Genomic DNA, 25429 nt, shown 5'->3' on the forward strand with positions numbered 1-25429 from the left:
AATGAGTAGGGTTGAGGTTTTTTTAAGCATAGAATTAGACACAAAATGTGGTTAGCATCAATGCTAATGGCATGAGGGCATCAAAGGAGAATTCCGCCGATTTCTCAAAATTTCTATTAAATTCAACTGCTGAAATGTAATGAGTCATTTAGAGTGGTTTGATGTGAAATGGATCACTGAAGAGATTCAGATTTCTTTACAGTGGTGGTGATAGGAACCAGGGGCCGCCATGTTAACAACACAAATAAAGCCATTTTATTTATTATATTTTTAACCACCAGTGAACCTACACGTGTCTTATGAGTTTTTATATGTGACGTTGATGTTGGTAAAATAGGGTAAAATAGGGGAAAAGGGGGGAAAAAAGTTTTCTTTGGAGACTATGTTGCCTCACCACACTCAAAACCAAACCAAAAACCAAACCAAAATCTTCTCAAAACTATCATAAAAATATACCTCAAACAGCAGGCAGTGTATTCGTAACCATTTAATGTAATAGCTTTTTGTGAGGGAGCTTTCAGAGGTGGACCTCTGGTTCTCATCACCTGCACTGTGAGCAATCATGACCCTGTTTCTCTAGAACAGAGCATTTCACACCAAACCAGTTTGTCTACATCTTAACCATTTAATTAATGCAGAAACTTCAGCAGATTTACCCTTTAAGGACATTCTAATGATTTTTGTAAAATTAATGATTTACTTTCTATAAATTGGGTAACAGGGTTGTACTTTCGAATGACCTTGTCAGTCAATATTACATCATCCAAAATAAAGAAAAAAGAGAATGAGCAAACACACTTTTCTTCCTCCAAAGATCTTCAGGGAATTCCAATGACTGAAAATGTAAGAGTAGTGGAATATTTCAGATAATTAAGATAATAATATTTTTGAAGCATTTGAATTATATTTGAAGGTAAAGTGTAGTTGTAGTGGGCTGAGGCAGCCAAAAATGCTGTGCTTTGATAGGTTTTGCTAATGTTTTAAGTTATTTGTCCATGGACTGAGATTTCTCAGGATTCCCTGAATCTTTCACAATATTATGTATGGTAGATGGTGAAAGACCTACATTCTTTGCAATCTTGCATTGAGAAATGTTTTTTGTTTTGTTTTGTTTTCTTTTTTTTTTGCACTGTTTGGCTATTATCTCACAAAGTTTGGCACATAGTGATGAGCCACGGCCCATCTTTGCTTGCAAAGACTGAGTACACCCAATCACGATACCCTTCCCAATTCACCTGCTAATCAGAATCAAAATCAAGCTTTATTGGCCAGGAATGTTTACGCATACAAGTAATTTGGTTTTGGTTACAGGAGCTCACAGTGCACAGTATCAGACAGACATTTACATGTAGTGAATAAAATAAATTAAAATAAATATAAAATAAAATACAATAAAATAAAATCAAATAAAAATAAAATACAAAAAAATAAAAACAAAACATGCATTCCTACTAGGGGTGCGGGAAAAAATCGATTCTTAGATGCATCGCGATGATTCTGAATCGATTCACAAAAATCGATTTTCTAAATTTTTAATTTATAACATAATGTTGACGGAACGCAAAGGCCGGAACTTGGAAGTGGGTAAGTGCAGCGCCCGGACAGTCTGTGGCAGCACATAACAAAAACACTACTGGATGAGCGAGAAATCCGACCGGCTCACTCTGCATTAAAGCCAGGTTAGATCAGGAGTCACAACACAAATGATAAGAAGAGCCATTTTGTCATTCAACAAAAATCAAACCACCTTGGGAGCCACAACATTTATGTCCAGTATGTCTCAGTATGTGTTAATGTCTTAGTATAGACTAAACAATATAAACGAAAACACAGGTTTACTCTGCTCTGCTTTAAGCTTTAGCTATAGCCACTTTTCTTCCATCTCCGCCAGAAAACTTTTCCTCAAAATTTGAATAGTTTCTTGTAAAATGTCTCTCAGCTTTCGGCTGTTTTATGAGGCTGAAGTCGCTTCTCATTCGCCAGCTTCTTGCTGAACTTTCCGGTTCCACCTTAAATTCTGACTGAGACGCCGAATGTAATGGCGGCACCATTTAAGGTGGAACGGGAAAATTAGAGAAGCGACTTCATCTTCGCAACTTTTTAGTGTTTGACAGTCTCTCGTTGCAGATTTAACGTACCAGGAAACCAACTGCGTTGCTTATAAGTGCGAATAAGTCCATTCATCTCCAAATGTTCGTCTGTCTTTCTCTTTTCCTTTCGCTACTAGCCAGGCGAAACCTCGTTGCTACGTAACCTAAAGTCTTTCGCGCACCGCCCCCCCCATGACATTAAAAGTCATTTCTTTGCACTTGTGTCAGTTAAATCAAGGTTCGATAGCATTAACAAATCACATATTATTGTTTTTATTGCGTTTGGTCTGCATTTTTCTGGAAATAGGAGTTGTACATATTTGTAAAAGTAATGTCAGTGCGACACAAAGGGCACCCTAATTGGGGACTCACCCTCATGCAAAACTGCCAGCTTTGTACCCTGTTATCAAGACTGCACCCTTTTATTGTCAATTTTCCAACAGTTAACTACGTCACTCTTCAGTCAATATCCAGTTTGTGTGACAGGTTGGACATGTTATGCTTGATGGACCTTGAACAGAGAAAACAACGAATTATCACTATTGAATAAAAGAAAAACATGCCCACTCTTGAACTCAGCTGCCAAGCATGCCATGTCTGTTTAAATAACTTATGACAGAGTTCAGCAAAACTCAAGGACACAGAAACATTAATTACATTTTCTTAAAATTAATGTTTTTGTTTAAGTGGTATATTTTCTGTTAATGTGGAAACAGATACACAGTTAAGAATGGTAGTAGTCTAATGTCAGAATAACTTTAGTAATATTTTAGGTGTAATTTCCATGACTGTCTGTATGTATGTGTAAAAATGCCTGTATTCCTAAAAATAATAATATAAAACATATCTTTTTCATTTGTTTCCATACATTATGTCAATTATGACATTATGTCCCTTATACATTGCATTGTATGTTATGGACTCATATTGCAATTCGTGGAATGACTCTCAATAGTGTTTAGTATTCAGTTAGTAAATAAGAATGAAGCTAACAGCTCTTCACGGTGTGTTAAATGAGGTAAACGATACTCAAAATAAGAAAAGGCAGATTTTGTTTTAAATTTCAACAAAAGTACCACTAACCCACCCAATCTCAAATAAAACACAACTCAAAGCATACACATTACTGCCATGGTCTTTAGTAATGCTACTGAAGGGATTTATTGTTTGTATGTTTTTTATTTTCATTTTTTTTTAACCATGATAGCCTACTTCTTGATTCTAATGATAACTAGAATTTTATTCCACTATTTAAAAGAAGTTAATGTATTTTATTTAAATATACTGATAGAGGTGTAGAATCAAGTAGAGCCTTTAAAGGACCCTACATTTTTTCTTGTATTTCATTTTTCCCTGAGGTCCATTTATAACATTTGTGTGGTTTTATGTACCAAAAATAATCATAGTTTATTTTACATGACGATTTTTCAACCACTCTTCATCCTGTTTTTGTTACTGTACCTTTAAAACTGATATAAGATAAATGAGCTCTGTTCTGAAAGGCTGTCCTGTATTGTTTCTCATTCAAAAAGCAGTCAGAGGGAAACACTCCTCATAACTTCAATATGAAGGGCTGGAGCTGAACTGCTGTATGCTGAATAGGTGGATAGATAGATAAATGTTTTGGTTCTCAGCATCACAGAAACAATGAATTCAAAACAGGCTGTTTTTGCAGCATAGTTTCATGACAATGTCTTCATGTCATGTTCATCTTCATTTTTTGTTTTACAGATTTACACTGAACTGTTTTTACAGATGAACATTGAAAGACTGAGAAAACTTGCCCCCGAACTTGCAGCCGCAATAAAATCTTGTATGTTACCAGCTACAAGATTAGCATAGATCCCTCAGATTAAATTTTGACCTGCAAAAGAATGAATCACTTTTATATGTTAGTAAGTAAATGCATTGCATAGGCACCAAAACTTTTAGAGTTGCAACTTAAAAACAGTGTTTTTTGTCAGTAGTTTCCCCTAATGTTAAACAATCCCACTTCTTTTTCTCACGCAGTGAGAGAACTCTACTGAGCATGTGTAGAAGTAGTGTCATCACTGTATCTTGCTTCTCATTGGATGTGATTGCCCCAGGTCTCCCCTGACATAGTTATACCAAAAGATAAATATAATAAAATGATAGATAATACTGAAACACAAGCTTTTAAATGGACGTACAATTTCTGTCAACATTTCTGCATCTGTCAATCATTCAGTTGTAACAACAAAGTCAACTGAGTGGTTTGGCGTGAAATGCTAGGTTCTAGATAAACTTACCGAGTCAGTACTGTTCATAACAGTGGTGATAGGAACCAGACGTCCACCTCTTGAAGCTCCCTCACAGAAAGTTATTACATGAAGTAGTTATGAATATGCTGTCTGATATCTGAGACATTGTTTTATGATAGATTTGAGATAAGAGTTTTGGTCTAAAATGAATTTTTCAAAAATCCATTGATGATGAAGAGGTATATGCAGGGTGTTGTGAGGCAAAATAGTCCCCAAAAGAATAAAAATTATTCAGATTTACCACTATTTTACCATCACCATATAAATACATACATATGTATGTAATTCATTGATGGTTTTTGATAGTAAATAAAATGGCTATATTTGCATGTAGACATTATTCAACCCCTGATTCTTATCACCACCATTATAAAGAAATGTGATTTGGTAAGTTTCTCTACAATGCACCATTTCACTTCAAACTCTTCTGAATAACTTTGTTTATGTCTGAAAGAATGAATTTTGCAGATGTAAAAATATGTGGAATTCCCCTTTCTCAGTCCAAGCTGCAATAAACTCACAAAACATCTATTTATCATAGGGCCGCTTATTGAATGTTACAGAACTGCAAGTCGTTACTTGTTCCACATAATTACCTGGTCTGTGTTTGGGGAAGATGGATTGATTGTTCCAGACTGTTAAACATGATTGAGGAACACTTCTTGAAGAACTGCCCATTTTTGGCTAGATTTTTAATACAGGTAATGACATTCTAAGAAGAATGGGAGCTTTTCTCGTGATAAACACTCCTCATTGTACCAACGTCTAGTTATTGCAGTATGCAAATTTTGCCTGGTGTTTCTTTTATTTTGTCATTATTATGTTTATAAGATAATAATAATAATAATAATAATACTATTATTAATAGGACTTCAGTCTATATAGAGAAACATCTGAAGATGAACTCCTGAATACTGAAACACAGACCTCAACATTTTATCATTAAAGCTAACTTTGAGATGCTTAATGACTATTAATGACAATCAGTTATGGGTAATATCGTGTATATTTTATTAAAAATCAGGAAACAAGCACAACTGGTAAAGAACAAGTTGTCCAGTACAAAACATCACATTTGATGCATCCTATGTAAAGACTACTTTAAAAAGAAAATACATGCTGCTGCTGAGTCATTGTTTGGATATGAAAGTGTTTCACAGCATTAATTTTTTTATCATTTTTTTGCAATCCCGGACCCACTTGCGCTGGCTCTTTTTGGGAATATTCAGGACTTTATCGTATCTAGGATCTGCGCAGTATATCTTGCTTTTCATATGCAGTCTGGAAAGAAGAGCAAAAAAAGTGTAACTATAAAAGCTGCACCACCAAATCAAGACTAAAAACAAACAAACAAACAAACAAACAAATCAGATAAGAAAGTTATGTTGGTTTTGTAATAAGGTGAAAAGTACTTCATACACTAACCTCAAGGCAACAGTGTCACAGGAGCCAGATGCTTCCTGTACCTCATATTTCTCAACTTTGTGCAAAGTTTTGCAGGGAATGTTGCTTGAAACTCTCACACAGCACTGTGGGATGCCTCCTGTTAGAAAACAATGCAGCAGAATTTATTCATATGTGTACAGCTTCAAAAGGTAAAAGCCCTGCCATGATTTTATACACAGTTCTGTTCAAAAGTGTCCAAATGCACCTTTCAGTTAGTGAATTCAGCTGATTAAAGGTTAAAGCACCCATTGCTGACACAGGTGTTCAGTTGAGCAAACAGTTTGTATAAGCTCCATAGAAAAGCATTAACAATAAAATGGGACGGTATGAAAAAGCCACACGAGTCTAAGGTCACCAGGCTCAATGCCATGCGTCAGCTAGAGGAGTATAGAGCTCTCCAGCGCTGGGCTGTGGAGCAGTGGAAATGTGTTCTCTGGAGTGATGGAGCTCCATCCAGTAACTTTGGGAAAGTTGAAACAGCATTTGTAATCTAGAACCAACATTCAACATCAGTACCTGACCTCACTAATGCTCTTGTAGTTAAATGCAATCAAATCCTCACAGCAATGTTCTGACATCTAGTGTAAAGTCTTCCCAGAAGAGTAGAGGCAGTTACTGCAGCAAATGTGGAGCAAACTCCCTTTTAATACATATTAATTGATTTTAGAAGAAACACGGTATGAGCTTGAGCAAATTAGCAAATTCAAGTTGATCTTGATTCAAAATCGTGGGAGGACTTTTACTTACTCCATGAGTGAACGTGAGCATTTAACCTGAAACTGATTTGAAACTTGATGGCTTGACGTACATTTAATGAAAGGGCTGTATTTAACTGAGGCGTGACTTAACAACTGACAACTTGAATTCCTGTACAATGTTCGGATGCAGCACGGTGCCTCCAGGCAAGGCATGTCAAAACATATGTCCATCATTCAACAACCACAACTACCAGTAAGTTGGAGGGCACGCCCTCTTATACTAAGTTCAGCGCTGCACTCATTAACCACTGACCTGAAGCACACTTAGCCTGCTGTGCATGGCTGTAGAGATGGACTAGAGGTGTATATCGTCCCAATGTAAGAATATGCATGAAAACATTCTTAAACAACACTTACATAAGACACAAACTGGCAAAGTACATTTGTATGAGTACGCTGTAAAAGCAATGCATTAAATTGGCTTGATTTAAACACAGATCATTTTCACATGAATAAACACAATTTAACTCCACATTATATCATAATACAGTTTTGTTTTTTCGCTTTATAGTTCTTACCTTTGGCAAGACCTGCGTTGCTGTAATACAGTCGTATGCAAAAGTTTGGGCACCCCTGATCAAATTACATCTTTTGTTGAAATAAAAACAACACATTCTCTACGGAGAACACACTTCCTCACATTTTAATGTACAATCACTGTTTATGTGCTGAATACATAAAATGTGGCCGGCGCGAACGTTATGGCTCACTTTATATTTTACATTTCATTGTTTTCCAAAATGTTAAACTCGGCAAATAAACAGAATCTGTGCACTAAAATTTGAGTATTTAAGTTTGCTCCCTGTAGAGGATGTGTTAACTTAATTTCACTTACAAAACCAACACATAATCTGAACATGTAATTAAATGTTTGTATTTGACTGTATACAGTGGGGCACAAAGGTCTAAGACCACACTGAAAATCTGAGCTTTTTTTTTTTCATTTAAACCTGGAGATAAACAAAAAGCTTTAGAATTTTGAAAAAAGAAAAATCCAACTTATTGAAAAAATTTGTAGGTCACTCCGCATTTGAAAGCCAATTTGTGACGTGGACCATGATAAGGCCTTTCTTTGTTCAAGAAAGTCAGATGTCTTTCAGGTCTTATCCTTTCCATTGAAGCACGTGTTGCTTTTGCACATGAAGTTCAGGTGAGCTTGAATGTGTACTCTGATTAAAGCACAAGAAATTCTCGAATTCATATAAATATTTCAAAGATTCTACTCAAAACATTATGCTAATATTATGTATAATGGAAATTTTTGAGTTAAATCAGGAAAAAGAGGAAAAAGTGAAATTATGTACAGATTTGTACTTGTACACAAGTAACTTCTACATCCCTTTTGTTAGAATAAGTGTTGATAATTAATAACTATTCTTTTAGCATTTCATTACTGAGCCACAAAAAGTAATATTAAAAAGCTGTTACAAATATAAGCAATGTTTCTCTTCTCGTCACAGAATGTTTTCTTACCCTCAGTGGTGGTAAAGATGATGGCACACACGACAAGCAGCAGGGCTGTAACTCTGAGCTCCATGGTGAGAAGTAGAGTGAAAGTGTACAGACGAGGGAAAAGTCAATGTTATAACCTGCACACACCTGGTAACGCCCAGCTTTCATCCTCTGGCTTGCCTGCTTATATTAAAAGCCTGCGGACAAATAAAAAACCTCACACAGCTATCAAACAGCGTCAGAGAATAGTAGAAAACTTCCCCTCAATGATGTGTTTCAACAGGTATGAAAAGGACTGAAAATCAAAGAAAGCTTCTCACAAAGCATTTTTCAGACAAAAGCGAAAGTGACTCTCCAAAAGTTTACTAAAGAACGACCAGAAATCGATCAATTTATAGGTTAAAGGAAGCATTATTTTAAAATGTTTGTTTAATCATCGTTCCAGATTTAAATGCATTATTCTTGTATTTTTTTTGTATTTTTACTTGTTTTTGTTGTTGTTTCTTTGTTTATTTGAGGTGTGCATCTTTATTTTATATTGTAATGCACTTTCAATAAATAAGCCATATTTACAGCAAATCACCAAAAGTTTACCCATTTAGGAAATCTGTCTGCTAATTTATCTTTCTACAACATACAGCAAATGCAGCCAATACAGAGTGCAAACTTACTATGTTAATCAGTGTAGCCATTCATACTGGATGCACACAGCAAGCAGTTTAATTCCACTTTGTTTTTTTGTTTTTTTTGTTTTTTTGCTGCCTTGATGTCAGAAATAATGTTTTTGTGAGATGAACGCACACAAACACCACCACAGCGGGAAACTAGTAAGCAAGTTACTCAGCAGCCACACTGCCTTTTTTAAGGACTTCTTCTTATCCACACTACTTAAACACTTAACCCTGTCATACTTATGACCTCCAAAGTCATAAGTAGGAACTTCTGAGGTGGACTTGATGGTAGCATATGCCACCTGCCACTATATATGCATGTTCATAAAGTAGTGGGCTTAGTGGGGCATCGCCATGACTCTATGACATCAGGTCTGCCCCCAGGTCCTGCCATGAAGCTTATCATGAAGTAGCTTCAAATGAGTCGAACTGCATTAAAAAGCCCCTTTATGGCTATTATGGCTAACATTTCACTAATGAGTACTCTGTATTTTTGATCTGTCAACAGGTCTAGACTCAAATACTATTCAATATGTATATAAATATTATTCAATAGAGAAATAAAAGTGGCATAATTTTAAGACTGTAAAGTGGAAAACATTTTCTCAGAGACTGCTTCACATCCTCATCATTTCCAGTAAGTGATTAAGGTTTTTTTTTTATGTTGACTCACCCATCATTGAGAGTATTTGACAAGACTGAAACTGTGACGTGCATGACAGAACATGAAAAACTACCTTCAGGTAAGCAGCAATCCTTAAAAACTGAAGAAAGATTTTGCATCCTTTTAATTTTAGATGTTTATCCCAATGCATACGGGACCTCTTAGTCTCTAAGTGCGTCACGAATAAAATCTGCTTAAGAGTTTATTTACCATGAAAAAACGGAGTTAAACCTGTCTCACAGGAACTGGCAAGGACAAAAGGGAGAATAGAGGGTTCTATCAGAGCATCAGTATCGCGTTAATAAAAACAGGAGTGGGTATTAACTCGCTGACAGGCATAATTGCCTGAGAGAAGCATAGCATGATAGTGATTCAGTACCATCAGCGGTTAATCTCGTTCTTGGAACAATAAATGTTGAGTAACATTTGGTGAGAAAGCACCGCAAGCCAAACACGCAAAGAAAAGAAAAAGAAAGGCAGCTAAAGAAAGGAGAGTATCAGAGAAAAGGCAGAAGGAGAGCTGCACACTTATTCAATGTCATTCCTCCTTCTTGGTTTCAGAAGACATGTTGTAGTGCAAGAAAAGCTTTATTTACTGCATATTTACACACTGGTTCCTGTGACGGACTGTGAAGGTCATCATGTTTTTGAGGCATCATAATTAAAGGTGGAGTGGTAAAGTAACACACCAGATCATTTAGAAAGAGGGCATGTGCTACTTAACTGAATTTCTTTTTTGAGGGAGGGTGGGATCTGAGGGTAGGGGGCTATGAGCCAAGTAAACAAACAGGAACGTCTGGACTTTCAAAACTGTCTCTGTCCTCTGGTAGCCAGGTTGAGGAGACGTAACAGAATGTCCCCAGTTGAGGTGCTGCTCAGTCCGGTGGTGCTTTCATCCACAGGGCGCTGATACCTGCTGTCTTCTGAACAGTCTGGATCCAGAACACAGCTCTCTGCACAAGAAGAGAAATACGTCAAATCTGGCCAAATCTGAAATATGCACACCTTTAGACCTTCAGATACATTGGTACATAGTACTGGATCAGTATTGTGTCCTACTAATCCTTTAGAAAGGATTTCATTTATTAAATTTTTTTGTACAGTGACATTAGCAAAAGTAGAACAAAATGTATTTCACAATATGTTTGTGTATTGTCTAACTTATATTTAGACAATACATACACACACACACACACACACACACACACACACACACACCATCTAAACCGCTTATCCTTCTGGGTCACTGTGGGGTGCTGGAGCCTATCCCAGCTGTCATTGGGCAGAAGGCAGGATACACCCTAGGTCGCCAGTCCTTCGCAGGTCACAATACATATACATGCTACATGTTTAAACATAATCATATATTTAATTATTTAACAAAGTGGGTTTAAGTACTGTCTCTCTTTAGCTGAATATACTGAATATATTATTCATATATACTATATATATAGTTTTCAGACAAAGTGGGACACATTGTGCTAATTGGTTATTAAATAAAAGGCCTAATTGTGTGTGTATATACAATTAAATGCATGTGTTTGGTTTTGCTGAAAATAAGTGAACGTCCTTTACAGTGAACACACTTCTGCACATTTTAATGCACAATTACTAATTATTTGGTGTATTAAACTATTATGCAAATTAGGGCACATTTTATATTTTATGTTTTTTTTTCTTCAATATGTTAAACAAATACACAGAGAATGTGCACTAAAATCAGTGCACAAATTAGTGCGAAAATGCTAATATTTTTTAAATTATTCAAGTTTTTCCGCTGTAGAGGATGTTTTAACATTTTCATTTATCCACATTAGGCAACCAGTATTGGGAAGAAAACTACCATCCAGTAACTGGGAGAAACAACATGACATTCACAACAGCAGAGTTTTTAACCATGTGCTTTATTAAGATGTATTCTAAATGTCTTATGTTTTGAATACACTATTCTTTCATATATCATAACTTTTTCAAAGTATTCTGCCCAAATCTGCTCACACCAGTGCAACAAACTCTAACATACCACTACTATATGGTCTTATGGTGGTCCCTTTCCATTGAAGAATGGGATGAACCTGACCTGAGTCGCAGCAGATTCCCGGTGCAGCGCAGCGTCCTCCCTCAGATCCACATGCTCTTCCTCCGCTCTCACACGGACTGGGCAGGTAGTTCTCCTCCACACAGCCTGCTGCCTCTGGAGAGCCCACATAGCAGCCCAGTCCTGCAGCGCAGCAAATACTGGGGCCAAAGCAGCGGCCCCTGTCTTCAGGACCACACGCCATACACTGCAGGAGAAAGAAGATGTTACATGCATATATTGCATATACATTAAGATATTAACTTAGCCAGTAGAAATGTATCTTCAGAATTGTGAAGTTTTCCACTAAGCCACTTATCTACTGAATTAGGCAAGTTAGCTTGATCACATTCCTCCTAGTTCAAGACCCCTTGTCAGTTAAAGGGTCCTATGACTAACTATTGTTATTATTATTCAACTAGATGCTAATGTGTCTAACGTTTAAGGTCAAAAAACAGCTACATATGGGAAAAGTAACGAAACGACTGCACATCGAAAAGTTTTACTGATGAGAGTCTGTTGACTCAAATGTTTATGAAAGCACTGATATTACATGTAAAAGCATGTAACTTACTGATTAAAATGAACATAAGACAACATGAGATGCTCTATGTTAATAAATTATTACATTCAAATATAATAACAATCCCCTTTGACATCTGTTATCATGGCTTAAATGGCTTAAACACATAGACATATTTCACCTGAATAAGATGTAACTTGCCTCAGTCTACATCTAAAGCAAAGTGAGTGCAGATGTGAGAACTCTGTTCCTCGGTCTAAAACATTAGAGCTGTTCAGTTACTCACCTGTCTGACCGCAGCCGTGTCCGGAAAGGAGCGTTTTCCTCCCCGCGGGCAGTTCTGGATGTAACAGGCTGAGGAGAGCGCGGACAGCGCCAGGAGACAAAGGACACACACTGCGAGCGAAGAGTCAGACATGGTCATTTTCCAGTGGTCAGCGCACCTGTGCCTGTTCACACCGAGCAGTGTCCAGCGGCCACTCTTTTTATACACCGATCTGTTCTTCACATCAGTGTTAGCTCACACGTCAGAAGATTTCAGGCATCTCCTCCCACCTGGGATTTCTAGAAATGGCATCTGTTAATCTGTCACTCAGCAGTGACCTGAAGGACACTTTATTATGACGGACAGCTTCAATGACAATTTATAGCTTTTGTTTTGTTTTTCTGAAAAAGTGTCCAACTAATAAAAGTGCAAATAATAATAATGAATTGTAATAAAAGATAATACAAAGCAATACAACATCCATTCACTACAACAATAGATTTCATCCATTCCTCAAGGTCACTTTCTATCCATTGTCCAGTCCTTTGTGAAAATGAAATGAAAGAGAATTTGAAGAAGAGCAGAAGAGTGGTTTAACCTTGAGGGCTTATAGGGCTGAAAATATGTTGTTGTTCCTTTCAGTGTCTTGTGTTGCTTTTGGAGAACAACAGTGGAAGGAAAACGACAGAGAATAGAAAATAAGTATCCAAGAGCTAACTGCTATTTTCTACTGAAATATATAGAAACGTCTTGTCGTTGTCATGTAAAGTACTGAGCAAACATCAGAGACCGTCCTTCATTTTTTTAATTACTAGACGGCAATTCAAATGTCAAAGGAAAAAAGAATGTAAAAACATATATATATAAAGACTTACAATATTTAGATTTAAGATAAAGAGAATATGGGACTCCTAACAACTGTGCAAGACCTGCTGGACCACCAAAACTGTCACCATCATATAAACAGTATGTACAGTTTTCATCTTTGAGAGAGAGGAGAAAACGAAGCTCCACTCTTGCTTCAGATCTGAAAAAATCCACAGGTGTTTCTGTCCATCCTTCCACTGTGAGATGACAACTCAACACTATAGGTCTGTAAGAATGTGTAGCTGTCAAAAAGCTGTTACAGAGAAAAGGGAATAGAAAAAAAGAAGAAAATTTGCACTAGAACAACAAAACTGGGCATCTGAGATGCAGTGTTATGGGCTGATAAATTTTAAATCGTAGTTGGGACTGCTTGGGTCATAAGAAGGAGAAAATGCAACCAACATCTAAGACTGAAAAAGCATTTTTTCTCCTGGCGCTGAAAAATGTATATGTTTTGACTGGAAATTAGATTAAAGAAAGGGTGATCTCTGACTTTTGCACAGTATTATATGTGATTGAAACCTTGTAACTCCATTTATTATTATTATTATTAGATTTCTATTATCATTTTACACTACACTACAAAACGCCAGCTGTCAATGAATAATGGGCAAACAGAAATGGTCCAAAATTAAAACATTAATACAAGTTCTGAAATCAGAACTTAATAATCTGAATATCTGAAAATTTACCTTCTCTTCGGTCTATATTTTCTCTGAACTTGCCTGAGCACAAATCTGAAAACTTTTTTCAAATCAAACAAACCATTTTTCTAAAAAGTGAGATTTTGCTCATCATTACATTTAAATCAATTAATTAATTTAAACATGATTATTGATTTTTGGCAAAAGACAATCCAAAATTAACAGTGGATAAAACAATGGAAATGGCATTTAACCAAAGCAATTCTAATAGGTAATGTTATATGTTCATGGAAAGTATAGCTTATGTGTCATTTTTCCTTATTGTACAAAAGTGTCTAAATACAAAAGTGTTTAGAAGGAGAAAATGTTGTTATCCAGCTGAAACCAAACAGAACAGTGCACGGCAGGGGACGGGTTAATGGCAGTGGAGAGGACTGTGAAAGGCGGAGTGAGGAGAAAGGTCGCACACTCAGAATCAGAAATATCTTATTCATCTGCACAACACACGTCCTGGAAGAAAACAACGGAAATGCCTGCTCTGCATTCAAAACAGCATAAGCACTAATTTGGAATAATGTCTTACAATCATTCGTGGACATGTAAGGTGACAACAAGAGCAAAAAATACGTAAAACGCCTGATGCAAAAAGAGATCTGAAACTTCTTTCATATGAAATTATTTTAGATGATTTATGACCTTTCTTTTTCCATGTTTAATTTGATTTCAGTGATTATGGTGTGTTTTGCTATTTGTGTTACTTTTTTATTGTGTTCTGCATGTCAAATTTAAACAGGACGAATCGTGCCATAACGTTCTGACACCGATTATATTAATTATGCTGACTTTCCATTATGACACAGGTTCAAACACTTCAACTGCTGATGATTTATCAATGCAGAGCCGTAAAACGTTTGCCCACAAGGGATGCATGACTCACTAAACGCACAGATGCTAAATGTGTATGGCAGACTGTGAATTTGATGTGTTCGTTTCATTTCGAGAGGAGTATTGGCTTTACAACTTTTAAATTAAAAAAGACTCATTTGCGCAAACTGTTGAAAAAGGGGGCAATGAAGGGGCACCTTTGTATTTAAAAGGCTCATTTCTTACATCGTTCTCACATTTTATTTTTTTCTCCTGAGGTCCAATTAAGATGTTCATTCATTTTTATTTGATCATTTTCCAACCTCTCTTTATTCATTTAGATATAGAAGTAGGGAAAGAAGGTGTTTTAGTATCTGTGCCTTTAAGACTGATTTATGTTTATGAAGTCTGTTCTGATTGGCTGCCATGTATTGTACCTCATCCAAAAAGCAGTCTAGGCTGAAACACCCCTTATAACTTCATTGTAAATGGGCTGGGCTAAATTATTGTGGACTGAATAGGCAAATATATGACTTATATGAGTCAATGAATTCAAACAGGCTATATTAGCAGCTTAGTGTTCATATATGGACTGCATGGACTGTAGAGTGAACGGTACGTTTGAAAACTTTACCCTATAAAAAGTGGAACTAAAGCTGATTTGAAGTTTAAATTGATGTAAAATATTGATCATCTAATCTATTTGTCTTGCTTTGCATTGTTTCACTTAACGTATTTGAGTTGAATAAAGCCACTGCTTATTACCACAGGAAGTAACTTTTTTAGGTTGTACTGACAAACCAACATTTTCAGTGTAACACATCAAACTTTTAATTTAAAAAAGCAAGGAAAAGTTGTTTTTATATGATTCTGAGCTCCTTGTTGCTTTCTGCTCCTTTTAACTGAAGTACTTCTAGTATTCTTATCAGACAAGAGAGCTTTAGAGGATAAGCATCCACTTTCTATTCCATATCGTCTAGGTGAGTAAAACTAAGAGGATAAAAAAGGTCACTCTTTCCAGTAGAAAGAGCTCTTATGGATAATTACCACATTTCAGGAGTAGTTTGTCCAAACCTGCTTTCGGCTCATGACACAACAAGACAGGAATTGGTATCAACCCCTTTAAAGTAGTGCAAAAGTCATGTGTAACTCTGTTGGTTCAGTTAATGACATGGTATTCATTTTGGAGGTATGTTGCTTCCAGCAATTCCCGCTACTCATCATACTGGCACAAATGCCTGTGATTCGTCATGTTCAGGCTACTCACATTAGTCATGTCCATAACTGTGCTTTGGCTATTGTGCTCCTACCACACTACGGCATTTGAAATCACGGCATGTAGTCAAAGTCAGCTGTGTTTATGCAAATCACAAATATTACAAGCTACTACGGAATTACGATGCTGTAAACATATGGACCTTTCTACCAAATTACCTTAATTTCTATCAAGGCTTTAAATGAGATAGCACTAAGTTAAATATATACAAAATCATCATTTATAGGCTACTTTCTTTTGGCTGCTTCCTAACACCTACATTTCAAGTTAAATGCAAATAATACTTTTTTAAAAAACTTTTAAGATCATGCTTATCTGAAGTGAAGTTGAAAGATTTAGATCTTTTCCTTTTCATGTCACTACCAAAACACAGAGTTTTAGTCCATAGACAGAGCCCTATTTTAGCCACACCCCTGCATTTTAGAGCAGGAAGTGAGACTGTCCCATATGGCCACATGGTAAGTAAAGTAAATGTGTCCCAAAGTCTGAAAATTACTGTGCAACCTTAAGAACTGTCACTACCAAAACACACATTTTCAATTAAGCAATTAAGGAAACTTTTTTTGTTTAATTGAAAATTAGTATGTGTGTATAGCTGTGTTTGCTCGTCACGTACTGGCTAGCATTCTTGAGTTCTGACTCAAAATTAGGTAAAATTGTCATTACTGTAACAGTCACTACCAAAACATTTGGTAGTGTTATGATTGTTTTGGTAGTGATGAAATGGAAAATTCAATCATTGATTTTAATAAAAAAAAAACATAATTAACTTGTAGGGTCTGTCAAAGCAAAAGAATTTAAGTCCAAGTCAGTTAAAAGTCCGAAATGTTTTCAACTCTGACTCTGAACCAATTCGGTGGAATGATCCATATATGGTCTTGCAATACATGTTAATTCAGTGAGTTTTTAATTTTTTTAAGTTTTATGTATTACTTCATGTTTTCTTATGTTTTATTGTTTTTACATTTTAATTGGGCAATTTTTGTTCAAACATGTTCTTCAAGCAGCACTGTTAGTAAGTGTTTCTATGATCAAATTTGCTGCTGTTTGTTTATAAACGTTTTTACTTTGATTAGCTGTACAGCACTTGGGCCAGCTTAGGCTGTTTTTAAATGTGCTCTAGAAATAAACTTGACTAAAACTATAAGGGAGTATATGGTGCTCTTAAAATACAAATGAGTATATTTATATACTCTTAATATACAGATTAGAAAGTACAAATCCATTAAGTCATTCACACAAAACAGCCTCAAACTATGTCCATAAATATTTGTGCATCATAATTATCATGCAGATAAATACACACAAACACACACACACCACACACGTTTTCTAAACTGCTTATCCTTCCGGGTCAGGAGCTGGAGCCTATCCCAGCAGTCATTGGGCGGAAGGCAGGATACACCCTGGATAGGTCGCCAGTCCATCACAGGGCAGACAAACATATACATCCACACACACACACTCACACCTAGGGGCAATTTAGCATGCCATGCAGATAAATAATATTTATAGAATTTTGTAGATCAATTGCATACATTTTTAATTTGTCTATTTCAAAGGTTGCCACGTCTTTATTTCAAAAGTGTTGATAAATTAACTAATTGGGAAATATTAAATGTTACAAGTTTTGAACTTTGGCCCAAAGTTATTTTCCCCAAACCTCAAAAGGAACAAAACTGAAAACTAAATTAGATTAGACTGTGTTAGATTAGATTAGACTGTGTGGGGCATAAAGCATCTGAATAAATAGAAACTAGAAGGGTAGAGGATAAACTGAAAAGTCATGTTTTATTTGTGAAACTATGATGAAGACATTCTAATTATTATTCAATCGTTTATGAAATATTAAAAATGTAAAATGTCCTTTCTTTTGTGACCTATAGAAATTTGTCTTTGTGTGATCAAAGTTTGTTGTGTGATCGAATGGCAAAGAGTTTGTGTGCTTTGAAATATTTAACTTCATTTAATTTGTTATATAATATGTTTTTAACACAAGTTTGCTCTAATAGGGCCCAATGCCTACATGTTTCTTGCATTTTATTTTTTCCTCTGAACTCCACTTATGACGTCTGGGTGCTTTTATGTACCAAAAACAGTCAGAATTGATTTTTTCTTTACCATTTTCAAACCTTTCTTTATTCTAAGTATTAAACAGGCTCTTTTGTTACAGTTCCTTTAGGACTTATATGGAAATGATCTCTGTTCTTATTGGCTGCCCTGTACTGTGACTCATTCAAAAACAGTATGGGGTAAAACACACCTTCTATGTTGGATGCTGAGAAGGTGGATATATGTAACTGCACTGCTTTTGATGACATCACAAAAACAATAAATTCGAAACAGGCTGTTTTTGCACAGGGGCGGGGCCAAGGGGTGACCATGATGTATGACATGTTGTATGGGCACTCTCCTGGCCACCCCAGTTATGCAGTCAGCTATCATCGGTAAAGCAGTCACCAGAAAATTGTTTTCTTACCTACTCGTTTGTGAATGTTTACAGTTCAAATCTGCCATCAGAATAGGTACACAATGCTTTCACTCAGTAATCAGGCAGTAATTAACCTGTCATTGCTCAGATAGACTACTTTATTGTGCAAACAGATGGGCAAACGCTGCTCAGAACTTTAACATTTATCTTGTTAATTTTTCTTAAAGTGGCTAATAGTGGTAACATTAGGGAAACAGTTAAAGGCACCTAAATAAATATCTACATCAATAGAGTGCTGTATTTTTGTTTGGTTATATGTTGTCTTGTGGATCATATGATCTAACACCTTAAATAGTCATGACCCACCAGTGGGCCCAAAGTTTACCTGCACACCTCTATAACCTAGGAATAGACTCTTTAAAAAAGTTGGTTCTTCAAGGGTTCTTTAATAATGAAAAGGACTCTATATAGAACCTTGAACTCTCAAAGAACCCTTTGCATGATTAAAGGGTTCCTTGCAGTGTGAAAGGGTTCTTCAGGTTGATGGAGAATGTGCTGTAGATGGTTCCTCATAGAACCTTTTTGAGAAGGGTTCTAAGTGGCCCCAAAAAGCATTCTCCTATTGTTACAAGCTTGATATTGTAACAATAGAAGAACGCTTTTTGGTGCTATATAGAACCATATACAACATATTCACCATCAATCTGAAGAACGCTTTCACACTGCAAAGAACCCTTTAATCATGCAAAAGGTTTTTTGAGAGTTCATGGTTCTTCTACAAAGAACCATTTTCTTTACTAAAGAACCTTTAAACAACCGGCTTTTTAAGAGTGTAGCCAGTTTGCATTGAAGCCCCTATAGTTACTGAATAACAAGCCTTAGAGTCTAACCAATGACACAGCATTCAGCAGCAGAAATGATACAAAAAACAAAACTAACAATATTTTTCACCAAATCTTATAAAAAAAACTATTTCAGCTGTGACTGGCCAGTTAACAAAGATTATTTTAATAATATAGGTCTAATATAAGCATTTAATAATATAGGTGTAATGTAGGTTTGTCACCCCAGTATAACATGGTCTAACATGGCCACCCTTTTGAATACATTCTGGCTATGCCAGCTTAATTTACATATATGGAGGTTTCAATGGTATAGGCCCTTTATAAGAACAATATAAGAACAGCACAAGTGTATAGTAGGTGAAGTGTATGAATTAACAATTAATAGTAACTGACTAAAGCACTCACTACTCACTGTATTGTTCATTGTGCCCAGGTTAATACTCACCATCTGACCCGTTTCCATAGTGCTTGGTGCAGCCACTGCTTTACTCTTGAAGGATGCATTATTCTGTTTGCTTCTATTTGCTACAGCGTGTCCTTCCTATTGGGGAGGGCTATTATGTGGAAAGGAGAGGGAAGAAAGCTTGTGGTGTAATCGCCTCCCGCAGTGATTCGGCCGTCAGGGACCACTGTTCATGCTAACACAAAGGCCCCTCAGCCTTGGGTCCTTTCACTCTGCGTCACTGCTCCTCTCCTCACATTCTCTTGCTTCTGTGCACTGAACAATGCCACACAGCACTCGCCGTCTCCATAAAATTTTTACCCCTTCTGTAAAACCTTTAAGAGATTTTATGATACATTTAAAAAAAGGTCTCATAATTTTAAGAACACATAAAACTTACAAGGCCTGTCCCAAACAGTACTTCAATCCTTTCTATGGAAACTTCCATTTTTGTGTCCCTAGCGTTTATAGATATATCACACTCGAAAAAGTTAGGGTTACAATTTATTTATATTTTAAAATAAAACAATTCGTTATTTTAACATTTACACCTTCTTGAGCCACCAATTTAGCAATATTGTTTTTTTAAATCAATTATATAGAATTCCAAGCCCCACAGAAGTGCTCGTTCTTAGTCATAGAGAAAACAAATGCCAAATAAATATTATAAAACGTATAATGAAAGTTGTGGTCCCCAGGAGTCGTGTCACTGGTGTTACTGCGTAACAAAAATATCTTATTTTGAGATAAAAATCACACTAATGACACCACTTGGCTTCCTTTTACCTATTTTCTGAAGCTCTATTAAAAAACCACATGGTAAGTCCACTATTTTTTTTCAGTTATCAGAAATTTTCTCAATTAGCTCATGATTTTATATGAAGCTTTTAGTTGAAGTCATTGGCATGACCTACTTTATTCTTAGGTAACTGTGAAAAAATAGAATACAAATGGATTCAATTACATATTTTAGTGGATAATCCATGATTGACAACATGTGGTTTGATGCTCTGTAGAAGCCATTTTGTAAAATGCATTTTTCATTAAAAATGTCACTGTTGTTACTATCACTGGTGTTACCTTTCTTATGTGTAACACCAATGATGATTAGTAACACCAGTGACTCCTATGGATAAATAAAAAAAAGTGGACGTTTCTGTAGAATGACTCATTTACATTTTGACCTACAGCAACTCAGCTGTGCCACAATATTTAAAGCAAACAGCGATGGAAATTTCTGCCACTGCCAACAGCAATGGCAGCGCACCATAATGGCTAGCGAAGCGTTTCATCAATTTATCATCGGTTAAGTCAAAAAACAAAGATTATTTAGAGATTGGCATAAACAAGTGCTTAACTAATGTCGCAATAACTTTCTCAAGGAACAACCACCGTTCAAGCACCATGATGTCCATCAACAGAACAAACACCACAAAACATACCACAGGCAGTCATAGAGACGCAAAAAAAGCAAAATAAATATACTCTGACGAGCCACAACATTATTACCACCTGCCTGAAACGCTGCTGGTTCTCTGCCAAAACAGCTCCGACTCGCCGAGGCATGGATTTTATAAAATCTCTAAAGGTGTCCTGAGGTATCTGGCACCAAGACATTAGCAGCAGATCCTTTAATCTTGCAAATTTTGAGGTGGAGCCGCCACAGATCTGATCTATTTTTCCAACACATCCCACAGATGCTTGACTGGATTGAGATCTGAGGAATTTAGAGACCAGGGCAGCACCTTAAACTCTCCATCATGTTCCTCAAACCTTTCACAATGTTTGCAATTTGGCAGACAACGTTATCCTGCTAAAAGAGGCCACTGTCATTGGAGAATACCATAAAGGAGCGTATCCGGTCCACAATGATGTCAAGTGGTGAAATTGCATCACATGTGAAATTGACGTCCACATGAATGCCCAGATTCAGGGTTTCCCAGCAGAACACTGCCCAGAGCATCACACTCCCTCCACCAGCTTATTTTTTTCCACAGCGCATCCTGGTGCCATCTCAGCTCACACTTAGTCAGCTGTCCACATGAAAAGAAAGAAAGAAAACGGGACTCATCAGACCAAGTGACCTTCTTCCATTGCTCCAAGGACCAGTTCCAATACTTGAGTGCCCAATGAATGCACTTTTGTTGGTGGACAGGGGTTATCATGGGCACTCTGATCAGTCTGCAGCTACACAGCCCCATACACAGTAGGGTGCGATGAACTGTGTGTTGTAACACATCCCTCCATCATTAAAAACTTCTGCAATTTGTGCCACAATAGCCTTTCTGTCAGTTTGGACCAGATGGGATAGTCTTTAATGCCCTCCAGCACTGATAAGCCTTGGGCACCCAACACCCTGTTGTCAGTGCGTGTTTGTCCCTCTTTGGACCACTGCTGACTGGGAACACCCCACAAGTCTTGCTGTTTTTGAGATGCTCCATCCAGTCGTCTGGCTACATCAATTTGGCCCGTGTTGCTTAGGTCTTGAAAAGGACACTGTGACAAAAGATAAGGACTTCTTTATGTCCATCTCCAGTCTATTCTACCAGACATGGTGAGGGCCTATGGTACAAGAGCTGGAACTGGGTTTTTCCATTGTCACAAAACTAGGGGAAAGGTGACCATTCAGGAACCTTTCCATAGCCTAGGGCCTGACATAGAGTGACTCTTGCTGACGTAATTAAGATGCTCATGAGTGACACTATCGTTGTTGACCTGGACCTTAGTAATGACACAGTGTTTAGTTTTGTTTCTGAACCCTTCCATGTCTGCATTGTAATAGTTATAATTTGTAATGATGAATCTGCAGTTGTATATGTAGGTTATCTAACTGAAAGATAATATGTATAAAGCTATGACTGCTTTGGCTAAGTCTGTGTTAGATGGGGATGACATCTCTGGGTGATTTGACCCCCACCACTCTCTCTTTTTCTCTCTCTTGACTCTTAGTTTTAGACTGCTAATGTAAGCATTTGTCTTAGTTAAGCCTTCATGTGTGACACTATGTGTGTTTGTGTGAACGTGTTAACCTGTTTAGTTTATTCTTCTCCATTTTTATTCTTTTGTTTCCCTTTTTTATGTTCCTGTAGTCTTGAAAAATATTTTTCTTATTAAAATTTAGTTTTTGGGATATACCACATCAAAGAAACTACGAGTAAGTGTTTTTCATAATTTTATAACTTTTTATCTTAGTCAAGCTGTGGTAAATGACCTAACAACTGGTGCTGGAGGAGAAGTTTACTGTGGAAACTAGGAATGACGAATATGGAGTGGACACTGACAGTGAGGTTTCTCTCATGTGTAAGCAGCGAATGAGCTGGTTTGAAAAAAATCAGGTCTCAGATAATAACTATGAGCTGGTCTACGTTGGCAACTGTGGTAAGCTGTCAAAATTTTTATATAGCATTAAGAAAATGTAATAGGAGGTGTTCCTCAAATTTCCACAAAACGACTTAATTCCCGTCACCTTGGCAATATTTAGGCCTCATTGCTCAATTATTATTATTTTTTTTTTGCTCAAATTAAATCTTTCTTACTTTATGCTCGTGAAGTTCACATTTGTGTAGGTCACTTAAATCTGTCATTAATATGAACGCACTTTGTCCTGTAATAACATGCATGCACACATCCTAATTAATAACATCACATAAATGAATAAATGAACAACAGTAAAATAACCAGCTTTTACTATGAAGAATATTCGCTCTGAACAGTGCTCAGCAGTTCGATACTAAAGCAAGAGGAAGGCAAAAAAAGGTCAGATGCTTTGCTTTTGCTATTACTTGCACTAACTTCAGGTTAGTCGCTGCCACCACATTACCACTGAGGGCGCAGTGAAAAAAAAAACTCCTATCTGTGTTCTCAGTAACGTTGCACAATCACAAAATGGATATGTATCTGATCTAAGACCACATATGAAAGTGGCTCAGATCTGATTTGAAAACATCAGATATTTATCATATTACGGCAAAAAAATTGATTTGTGCCACTTCAACATAGTAACTTAGCTTTCACATTGCAGTCGTATATGTTGTCGGTTACACCAGTTCTCCCTGGGTACTACACTGCTTTACAGTGTCCTGCATGTACCTCTCAGTCATGAATGGATAAAAAAAAAAGTTTTCAAAATCTATCCTCAGAACAGATCAGAACAGCTGTCAAACAATATCTTATTTCTTAACCATTTACTTAGGTAGAAATCTGAAGAATCAGTGGAGTTCAGATAATTCATCAAAATGTTGTTCCAGTTACCATATTTTGCTGACAATGTTAATAAGAATAGTCATCATGTGAAATGGTTTTACCATTCGGTTTGAGACATCATCTGTATACAATAGCCGACTTAATGTAAAAATAAATCACAATTTTTAATGAACTGGGAACACCTTGTTTAACATTTTGAATTGGGGACAAATCTAAGAGATTACTGTCAAGAAAGTTAAGGGAAGTGCAAGCTGAGCAATGATTATCACATAATACAGTCAAGATCAGACATGACCAAAAGTGCCCAAGCATACTAAGTGGTAAGCACCTGCTTTGGAAGCTTTCATTCAGAAAAACGCTCTACAAAAGCAAACATAACTTACATTTTTTGGCAATAGATCACCAAAAAATGATCAAGACCTCTGGAAATGTCTTTGATTTTGCATTTTCTGGAGGCCCCAGCACCCCTGATGCTAATTCATGCTTTTCCATCTTGCACAGCTGCATGTCATGATAGACTTCCCTGCAATTTCCACAATACCTTCTATAAGAGACTTGTTCCCCTTATGCAAAGAACTGACTTTACATTATGTGAACGTTCTTTAAACTTTGAGAGGGTCTTCACATGTACATCTCATTTACAAATGTTATTCCACTGAAAGGTACTTTAGGGAACCAAATGCTGCTCTTCTGTGGCATCGCATTTGGACATATTTGTATTTAAAAGGATTTCTAACCTAATATACAGAACTACATTAGTCAAGTTAGCAACTTTTCAGTGTACTCATTCAACTGCATGTCAAGTCATGCCCCTCATAGACAATCTGCAGCATTTTAACCTCTTTGCCATTCAAGTTACTTGATCACTTTACAAGCCCTGATCTAAAGATTCTAAGAAATTACAATCATTTCTTTAAACCGATTGACATCACTGCCATTATACGAGTGCCAGAAGGTACTTAATTTGCCCATGTCTGAATTCGTCAATCAGTCTTTTGAGACTGTTTCCCAAAACCACTCCCTTTACCTGCCTGCAGCATTTTCCAAGCTGCTAGATGCCATTATGTCTTGTTTGGGAGATGAAAAGCTCACCCGCAAAGCACCTTGGCACTCACTGGCTGGCGACGGGCCATTCCTGGTGAGGCACTACCTGCTGCCTCCTCACTGTGGTTGAAATGAGAAGTTATGTCAATAACTTTTTTTTCCAAAGAATCTTCCCTAAAGCTGTTTGGCAATGATCACTCCTACACTCACAATTTATTTGTACCATCAATGATTGATCTTTGAGTGCTCTCTACATGCTCTCAGGTAAAGTACTGCTGATAACTACATAGATAAGATTTGCCTCTTTTTGTTCAGTTGGTTTTTGCCAACTCAAACTAAATTCCGTCTGTCTTTCACATCCTGATTCTAGACTGTTGATCTCTTGCTTTGACTTGCTTTCTTGCCATGTGTGAAAAGTATATTGAAAGAAGCTTCGGCCAGCGAGCTGAATGATGTGACGTCTGATGAGATCTGAGAACAGATCAGATTTTTTACACCAACATCAAGTAAGGTCATCTATATGGCAATGTCACTGGTGCTGTAGAGCTGACTGATCATCACATCTATTTTTGATCAGCCCTGTGC

The 25429-nt window shown here is 36.7% G+C and overlaps 2 protein-coding genes across 2 annotated transcripts; both read right to left on the reverse strand.

Moving 5' to 3' along the window:
- Nucleotides 1-5359: 5359 nt before the first annotated feature.
- ccl27a (chemokine (C-C motif) ligand 27a) lies at nt 5360-8253 on the reverse strand. The gene is made up of 3 exons (XM_036578023.1): nt 8050-8253; nt 5798-5915; nt 5360-5653 (listed from the first exon to the last, which is right to left on the reverse strand). Exons 1-3 carry the CDS (start codon nt 8111-8113, stop codon nt 5527-5529), a joined length of 309 nt encoding a protein of 102 aa, XP_036433916.1. The 5' UTR covers nt 8114-8253; the 3' UTR covers nt 5360-5526.
- Nucleotides 8254-9932: 1679 nt separating this feature from the next.
- Nucleotides 9933-12934, reverse strand: LOC118812916 (arginine vasopressin). Its single transcript, XM_036578024.1, has 3 exons — nt 12250-12934; nt 11444-11648; nt 9933-10316 (listed from the first exon to the last, which is right to left on the reverse strand). Exons 1-3 carry the CDS (start codon nt 12385-12387, stop codon nt 10168-10170), a joined length of 492 nt encoding a protein of 163 aa, XP_036433917.1. The 5' UTR covers nt 12388-12934; the 3' UTR covers nt 9933-10167.
- Between the last annotated feature and the right edge of the window lie 12495 nt (nt 12935-25429).

The sequence above is a fragment of the Colossoma macropomum genome, unplaced genomic scaffold (genome assembly GCF_904425465.1).
Source record: "Colossoma macropomum unplaced genomic scaffold, Colossoma_macropomum, whole genome shotgun sequence".
NCBI lineage: Eukaryota > Metazoa > Chordata > Actinopteri > Characiformes > Serrasalmidae > Colossoma > Colossoma macropomum.

Coding starts and splice junctions, on each gene's coding strand:
- ccl27a (XM_036578023.1), bottom strand. CDS start 8,113: ATGGAGCTCAGAGTTACAGCCCTGCTGCTTGTCGTGTGTGCCATCATC. Junction 5,916..8,049: donor CATCTTTACCACCACTGAGG/GTAAGAAAACAT, acceptor GTTTTCTAACAG/GAGGCATCCCACAGTGCTGT. Junction 5,654..5,797: donor TGTGACACTGTTGCCTTGAG/GTTAGTGTATGA, acceptor TCTTCTTTCCAG/ACTGCATATGAAAAGCAAGA.
- LOC118812916 (XM_036578024.1), bottom strand. CDS start 12,387: ATGACCATGTCTGACTCTTCGCTCGCAGTGTGTGTCCTTTGTCTCCTG. Junction 11,649..12,249: donor ACACGGCTGCGGTCAGACAG/GTGAGTAACTGA, acceptor TTTCTCCTGCAG/TGTATGGCGTGTGGTCCTGA. Junction 10,317..11,443: donor GGGAATCTGCTGCGACTCAG/GTCAGGTTCATC, acceptor CTTCTTGTGCAG/AGAGCTGTGTTCTGGATCCA.